The 8,636-nt window shown below is 43.8% G+C and overlaps 1 protein-coding gene across 1 annotated transcript in view; it reads right to left on the bottom strand.

The window, feature by feature from the left end:
* Nucleotides 1-8,636, bottom strand: part of ptprk (protein tyrosine phosphatase receptor type K) — a 93,885-nt gene continuing 85,249 nt past the window's right edge. Inside the window, exons 23-36 of the mRNA XM_061092108.1 lie at nt 8,360-8,447; nt 8,157-8,233; nt 6,156-6,192; nt 5,959-6,056; nt 5,705-5,821; nt 5,457-5,611; nt 5,212-5,347; nt 4,223-4,372; nt 3,263-3,436; nt 1,740-1,871; nt 1,251-1,376; nt 923-1,086; nt 700-835; nt 1-409 (exon numbers count right to left, since the gene is read on the bottom strand). Coding sequence (XP_060948091.1) covers nt 356-409; nt 700-835; nt 923-1,086; nt 1,251-1,376; nt 1,740-1,871; nt 3,263-3,436; nt 4,223-4,372; nt 5,212-5,347; nt 5,457-5,611; nt 5,705-5,821; nt 5,959-6,056; nt 6,156-6,192; nt 8,157-8,233; nt 8,360-8,447 — 1,644 coding nt within the window. The 3' untranslated portion in view covers nt 1-355. The remainder of the gene's footprint in view (nt 410-699; nt 836-922; nt 1,087-1,250; nt 1,377-1,739; nt 1,872-3,262; nt 3,437-4,222; nt 4,373-5,211; nt 5,348-5,456; nt 5,612-5,704; nt 5,822-5,958; nt 6,057-6,155; nt 6,193-8,156; nt 8,234-8,359; nt 8,448-8,636) is intronic.

The raw sequence follows: 8,636 nt of genomic DNA, 5'->3' as shown, positions 1-8,636 counted from the left end.
GGTGGGGGCTGGGGGGTTGGGGGGGGGCAGTCGTGGTGAAACGCTTAACATTTAAATGGAGCCCCAAACATACAGGGGCCCCGCTGGCACTCAAAAAAGCTGTACAATAAGCATGAAGGAGTAAAAAGGAGGGAGGTCGCCTCCTCCTCCTCCGCTGCTGCTCCTCCTCCTGTTTCCCTTTGTTTACCAACACTGGACAAGGAGCCGGTTTCTCTTCGGCCGTTTGTAGGATGGATGTAAATGAACGGCCACCACACACAGAGGGAGAGAGAGAGAGAGAGAGAGAGAGAGAGAGAGAGAGAGAGAGGGGTATAGGGAGGTTCTCTTCTCCTCCTCCTCCTCATCTCTCTCTCGTTTAGGACGACTCGATGAACTCCAGCGCCAGGTCGTAGCTGAACCGATACTGCTCCTGCAAATCAACACAGACGCACTGGACTCAATGTTTGAATGGTCACATGATCACAGACAGATTTACAACTTCCTCCTGAAACATATAAACTATAAACTTAATAATGAAGCTAAAAATAAAGAAGAAATAAATAATCATATATTGTTTCCAGTCTGTAAATATGATGGAGGTACAAACTGAAATAAGTCCAGGAATTTATCGTTCACGAATTACGTCCAATTCAGATATTATCTATAATCAAATCAGTCATTTAGGTGTTTCTATCTTTTGAATCCGTGTCCACAACTCACCGGAGTGTCCACCATGTTGGGTTTGCTGTTCCTCAGCGTCTTCACGGCGTGGAAGACGTCCACCACGCTCTGCCTCTTCGCCATCTCACACACGATGCTGCTGGCACAGAACACGCCGCTGCGCCCGCCTCCGTTTCTACGCTCAGAGAAAAGCCGCTTTTTAGAAACACACCCCTTTGCTACGTGGAGAAAGAAGGTGTTTATATATCTGGTTTTTACTCACAGGCAGTGCACGATGGTTCTTCCCTCCCCCTCCTCTCCCTCGCGCTGCCACTGGTCCACCTGCAGGATCAGTTTCAGGAAGGAGCGCTTGGAGGCGGGGACTTCTCTGTGCCCCGCCCACCCCAGGTACTGGAACTGGCGGACCATCAGGTAGCCTTCCTGAGGCTGAAGAGACAAAATCACAATCAGAGGAGCTGACACATCTCAACCTTACTCCAGAATTCATATCCAAACTAGGAAGTTTAGCATTATATTCAATATTTAGCACAATAACTTTATATATCGACCACATGAGAGCAGGAAAATGGAGACAGAGTAAATCTACGAACCCTGGTGAGGTTGCAGACTCTGAAGAGGCGGCTGATGATGTCACAGTCCATGGAGCAGGACATACATTCCACCTGGACGGGCCCGTAGCGCAGCATGCCCTCCTCCGGCCAGTACTGAGGACAACCCTGGGAACAGAGACTCTCAAACGTCAGCTTCGGAGAAAACAGGAATAAACAGCAACATGTCTTTTATTTAAAATAATTAGGGCTGGGCAAGTTAACTCGTTTTAATCGAGTTAACTCAAGTGATGAGTTAACTCAATTGTTTATCCGCCAATTATTTTAGTTTTTCCTGTTCTGCAGCAGTCAGCAACAGACTTTCACAAAATAAAAGCCTGACTTTCACAATAAAACAATAAATAATCAAACCTGAGTTAATGCGAGATAAAATAATTAATCGAGTTAACTCATCACTTGAGTTAACTCGATTAAAGGAGTTAACTTGCCCAGCCCTAAAAATAATAATAAGACATTAGTGTGGTGAGTTACCTGAGCCAGGTCGATCTCGTTCAGCATCACCAGGCTGGTACATCCATAGTCGTAAACCAGACGCCAGAAGTCCTTGACGGTGTTGGGCAGAGGATGCTGGGTAACGATGAACGCAGCCGGCTGCCGGTAGCTCTGCGGGAATCAGAGAAACTCAAATCAGCTCCTTCATTCTTCTCTTAAATCCAGAAGTAGTCAGTTTGACAACTAAGCTGAATATTCTTTAAATGCTTTTACTTGTTTACATCTCTCATACATTCACACAAACAACAGGGAGGAGTGACACAGTTTGTGGAACACGACACAGCGAGCATTCTTCTAACACAGGGGGGATGTGTGGTCACGTGATCATGCAGTGGGCCTATCGGAGGTGAGGGGGAGGAGCATGCATTACAAAAAAACACGTCTACATCTACTGGGGTCGGTTTCCTTCTCGTTCCGTCAGTTCAAGTCGGTCAAAGTCCAAAGTAAAACGTGTAAAAGTGAAAAATCCACCCATGGGTTTTTTTAAGTTTCTGTCGACGTGATGAACTGACTGAACTGAAGGTCCGCCTCCTCCTGGATGAACATGTGCAGCCAAATATGTGACATGGGTGTGAATGACGGGGGGGTGGGGGGTGGTGGTGGTTAGGGGGGGTGTACAGTAACATGAACCTGGTGGCGGAACGACACTGAAGCCATGAAACAAATCCAGTATTGGAGATTTGACACATAATCGCATTACCTGGAACTCTTCTGACAGCTTGGTTAGAGAAGAGGCCAAAGGTAAGTTTGACTTCGCGAGACTCAAAACGTTTTGCAGTATTTTTCTTTCTATTTTCGTCCTCCAACGTCTTTGTTGGAGAGAAGCCAGGTCTCATTCCACAACATGCACTTATTACACGTCTTATTTCAAACATAAGTATGAAACTGACCCCCCCGCACTGACTTCTCCTCCCTCTCCAATGCATATTTCTCAATAAAAAACAGAACGGCTAATGAACATTAACTTCTGATTATCACTGACAGTAACCTGCCATCCTGATATTTAAGGTGAGATAGCCGGTCACTATCAGTGATAATCACAAGTTGATATTTCTCCCCACGGTAACAAGGCAACACGTCGAGACAGAACCAGCTGGTTCAATGTTTGGGTGGCGGCCAGAGAAGCTACTGGTCTTTTCAGAACCTGGATTTGTCTCTAGCCTTCTGCTGCAAAAAACCACAAACACAGCATCACACAAACAGGGAGGGGAGTCTGCGTGTGTGTGTGTGTGTGTGTGTGTGTGTGTGTGTGTGTGTGTTACATGAACATGTGTTTTTCTTCATAAGTTTAACCTCTTTAAAGTCTGTATCATTTTCAACAAATGTGTCACTGTAGTTTGGGACCACAGACAATTTTTTATAATTTCTTTCACATTTCATTGCCCGAAAATATCCCCCACTGACCCACGAAATGAAATGTCCCAAACCACTCTTCTTCTAAGTGTTGAAAATAACACGACCTTGCTTTTGTGTGCACGTGAGCGAGTGCGTGGGAGACTTACATCCATGAGCGCGGCGTTGATGTAGTTGCTGCTTTCTCCGTCTATCGTGATGAGGAAGGGGAGGCACCTGTCGGGGGGGAGGCCGTCCATGAAGCGGTTCTTGTCTTGGTTCCTAGGCAACAAGGCGATGCTGCAGTCTTCAGGCTGCGGCTGCGGAGTCACCGAGTTCAAAGTCTGGAGGAAAAGAGACGGACGGACAAAGAGACATAATCACACATGAGTGGGGGGATGTTAGAAAGTACATTAACTTAGTTACTATATATTTATCATACATCTGTACTTTACTTAAGTAGTTACTTACTTAAGATTTATGTTTGAGTACTTTTCACTTTTACTGCATATATCAGCAAAATATCTTCATTTTTACAATACATTGCGTTAAATGTGCACATTTTTTGTGTTTTAAAGAATACATTTTTGTGAACATATTTGTACTTTTACCAGTGTAAAATGTTTTGGGTGCTTCCTCCACTGCTTAGCTAGAAAATATGTACAAAAATATCCGCATGTGTGTTTGGGTTCAAAAGTGAGTCCCAAGAAGACAAGCACATGCTCTAAGATTATGTTAGATAATTAGTGTTGATAAAACTTCTGTGCTGCAGCTGCACAGATGAGCCTTCATGTAGCGTCTGAGTTGTTTTGACTGATGCTTGTGGGATGAAGCTGAAGGATAAACACACTGAACACTGGATTTAGGCGTTCTGAAGATATAATTGTTTGCCGAACACACTGAGCCCGGAGACGAGCAGCAGAGAAGTGGATTATTCTGCAGGAGCAGCTCCAGAAGTTCCTACTGACATTTTGATGTTTGTAATGTGCTGTGATATTCAGCTCTACTGACATACTCACCTGTCTTTACACTTTTACTGCTTCAAACACAGCGGCTGAATATGCGATACCCAGAAAAATGGATTTGTGTCACTTAAATGTCTGAGAACAGAGATTATGATCCGATCTTACCTGGAATTCGTCCTTTATATGTGACGAGTTGGTCTGGGAGTCGATGCGGATCAGCTCATAAAAAGCAGCTTTGAACTCGCACACTGGGATGGCTGTTTCTCCACATAGACACGCCTCTAGTATGGCATCATGGATGAATATGTACTGCTCCTGGAGACAGGTAATTCAAAACACAATGTAAAATCATCCACACACACATTACACTTAGATATTGGCAAACAATTAAAAAACACACACACAAACACATCCTGTGACAAGGTGGAAAACACAGACAGCTGTGAAACCACATGGAAGTGAGCAGGCAGACGCTGTGAGTGAGAGGTGGCTGATGGGAGATGGAGTCATGAGGTGAGATGATGACTGTGTGTGAGTTCATTCACTTATGAGTTAGTCTGTGTGGGAAAGTGTCATTTTAGTTTTTTTCAAGCTGTGGGTGTGAATGTTCTTGAGGCATAAATGTATTCTTAAAATGTATTGATAATAGTTAAGTTATTCTTATTATGTCAATAATAATTCATTATTTGATAAGCTTCTCATTAAATCGTTCTTTATAAATTGTTGTCGCCATAGAGAGTTTAAAGCACAACCTAAACACAAATCTTGAAGTCTTTAAAGTAAAGAAATAGTGCTTAATCATGATATTAATTTTCGCCTGATGTGAAAATGTTATTATCTGACATGTTAAAGCCCTAAAGTTATATTTGCTGAAACTATGGCAAATGGAGCCGTCACGGTGTAATTCTTTATCTGACCACTGGATGGTGCCAAAGTACCACATTTTCAAATCCCTGCAAAAAGCAACTTGATGAGTGACAATGATTTTTTTTCACCTTTGTCCGGGTCAGAACAACATTGTGTGGTTTCTGTGGAGGGATGGTGTGTGTTTATGAAATGGACGCGGTGTCACCTGCACCATGCAGAGGGCCGGGCCTCACAGTGAGAATACTCTTAAGATGGACATGTGGATGGAGGATGGGTAATGCAGTCACCTCAGTCTGTACCATGTTGATCCTCCTGGAGCGAAGCGCCTTCACACAGTTGTAGATGTCGACCACGCCCTCTCTCTCCGCCATGTCCAACATGATGTCGATGACTATGAAGCAGCCGGTCCGCCCTGCTCCAGCACTAAAGACAGAGGGAGAGGGACGTTTTTAATTGATCTGTGTACGTCTATTTATAAAAGTAATGGTAATATTAATTATACAGAATGTGGTATTATACAGTGTGTTCATACCTGCAGTGGACCACAATCGGACCAGCAGATGGTGGGTTGGAGATTTTAACCCTGCGGATGAAGGAAAGTAGTCCCGTGGCGTGATATGGAACTCCGTGATCAGGCCAGCCTGTGAAGTGGAACTGCTTGACTTCACGGACCTCATTGAACCCACGCTGAATGAACACAAAATACGTTTTAAAGTTAAATTACACATGAAGACAGTTTATCACATGATTCAAAACGTAAAGTAGCAGAAAACCACTCACCCTCTCCAGTGTAAAGGTGCGAACCACATACTCAGCGAGAGGCTCAACCTCCACGAACGTCACCTTGAAGTCTCCAAACACCTCGGCATCATCGGGCCAATACTTATAGCACTTGACCTGTTAAAAAGAGAGAATGCAGGATTAAATATTTAATCAAATTCAGTGTAACTATCATAAAAAAACATGTTCTTCTCTGACTGATATATAGACTTGCGACATCTTATATATGTATGATGGGAGTGGGCACAACTCACCCTTCCAACCTCCACCAGATTGGTCACCATGACGATGCAGGCGGACTGCTCCTGCCACACCATCCTCCAGAAGTCGTACACGGTCTCATGAACAGGACCTGCACAAAGATACACACACACACATATATCTTCAGCAATTTCTATGACTTGCACCCTGTGTGTGGCAGCATGGGTTCAAGTGTGTTGTGGTGTTTCACCTTGAGTAGCGATGTAGTGACTTGGCCTCTGGTAGCCCTGAAAACACAGCACAACCAAAAACAACTCAATATGCATCACAAATAGATATTTAACATCTGCAGTGCAAGATTTCATCTGTCAAAACGAATCTTGCTTTCACATCAGTAGAGAGAGAGACATTACGAAGCATCTACAAGATGTTTGAGGTAAAGTTAAGAGTAAATAGCTTTATTCAAAACTGCATTAGGAGAGATGGTCGTTTCGTGGTCCTGCGATTTGACTTTTACTTGACATTTCTGAACTTTCAAAAACCAAGCTGCAAAATATTTACGATCCAGAATCTACCGATGACTCTGCATCGCTGCCTGTCACCTTCCGAAGAGCAACGAGCGATGACAACCACTGAGCGGGTTTTCCTGAGGGTAATAAGGCAAAAAATGGCGACTAAGCAAAAGCAACTTTTACAGCTCCCAGTGAGAAGTAAGAAACGCTGGTGAGAGGTCGAGGTGTGGAGGAACAGCTCATGCAGCCGAGGCCCCAGCAACTCAAAACGTACATTCACCGTGACTCGATGCACGTGAAGGTGAGAGTGCATGGAGGGATGTGTCAAGAAAAGAAAAGCGGCATGAATGCAAAGAATCCTCAGTGATACTTACATCCCTGTACAGCCAAATCTACAGCCCAAGCCACAGGCAGAAAGAACGAGTGGAGGAAAGGAAGGAGGAAAGGAAGGAAGGAAGGAAGGAAGGAAGGAAGGAAGGAGGAAAGAAAGAAAGAAAGCACAACAATGTCAGTGAGTGTCAATCAGAAAAAAGAAAAGCTATATTGATGTAATGAGAGTTTGATCAGGCCATGCAGAAAATAAAACATGATCTCTAGAATCAGAATGAATATAAAGGGCACATCCGGACGTAGTGTCACCACCTCACTAAACACTACTGGTGCAGATTAAATCTATTCCCAGTATAGTCCAAGTTTAGTCCCAGTTAAGTATTGACTGGATGCGTCGTGGGGCCCTGTCTATTCATTCTGATTCTGAGCAGCACCATGCCTGCACCAGCTATAATGGAAGTTGATGATACCATAGAAGAGCATGCGATAAGCATAACAGCATTAAAAAAAAGCACAACGTGAAAGACCAACATGCAGATGATTGTTGTGAAGGTGACAGTCAAGTGGAGGTGATGAAGGATGAAGGATGAAGGATGAAGGATGAAAGATGAAAGATGTAAGATGGAGAGATGGAGAGATGGAGAGACGGGTTTCCGATGATAAATGAACACATGATGAATTAAAAAGGATGATTACTGGTGTTTAGACAAAATTAATAGATGGACAGTCCAGTTAAAAGATGGATGCACTTGAGATTAAACCCTTGAATCAGAAATGCAGTTGGTGAATTATGAAGCTACAGCCATTAGCCATTTATCTTAGCTTAACCTAAAGACTGGAAACAAGGAGGAACAGAAAATCCACCTACAATGAACCTAAACTCATATTTAACATGTAAAATCATGTTAGCAGGATTATGGTAAAAGTCCAGGACGTATAACCAGAACACTTGGAAGGATGATGCATGATTTTCTTTTCTTTTACAAGGCAAGATTTAGTAAATTCTTAAGGAATCATCAGGACTGATATCTATAAGTGTGGGTAATTTGTTGTGGCTGGATTGAATGGTGCCTGTCTAGTTGCTGGCTGTAGTTGACACTTCAAATTCTTTAAAACTGTGCTTAATTCAAAATCATGATTATCTACAAATCTGCTTAAAAGTGGTTTAAATCATCTGGAAGAATAAGAACGTATAACCTCAGGATGAAAGGGTGAGTGAATGGACTTGGGAGGAGGAGGAGAAGGACACGTGCTGCATGGACGGATGCGTGGGCTTGATGCGTAAATGGTGACGATGGGATGACTAGAAGACGCAATAAAGGTATAGAGGCCTGACATACGAGCGAGGGAGTGTGGTTTCGTTGGTTTCGTTGGGAGCCAATAGTAGCATTCGATGCGTTTCCACTTACATCGATGTAGTTGGCGTTGATGTAGTCGGAGGAGGGGTCGTCTTCGATGGGCTGAAGAATAACCCTCGAGTGGTCATCTACAGAAACACACAGGGGGGGAGAGAGAGAGACGGTGAGAGAGGTGACAGAGCAGCGAATGAGTGGTTCCCTTTTAATTTTAATTTCTCCCATAAAGCCCCTCTGCTCTGGTTTTGTTTGCTTACATGCTATTATGTTCCCGTAGCGGTTCTTGGTGCGGTTCTGCTCCTTCTTGGCGACGTCCCAGGAGGCCGACTGGCCCTCGAAGAAGCTCTGTATCACCAACAACGCACAAGAACATGGGAAGGAAAATTACACGTCATGGATCCTTAAACATACCCCCCCCGCGCTGAGGGGGATAGAGGGGCCTGAATGACGGTTCTGCTCTGGTGGCTCTTGACTTTTAATAAGGCAGAAAACAACCTCAATTAAAGGCAATTTAATCATAACCTTCATTTATGA

Source organism: Limanda limanda, chromosome 18 (genome assembly GCF_963576545.1).
Source record: "Limanda limanda chromosome 18, fLimLim1.1, whole genome shotgun sequence".
In the NCBI taxonomy this organism is placed as follows: Eukaryota; Metazoa; Chordata; class Actinopteri; order Pleuronectiformes; family Pleuronectidae; genus Limanda; species Limanda limanda.
Note: the sequence above shows the minus strand (reverse complement) of the source record. Positions and strands in the feature narration are given on the sequence as shown.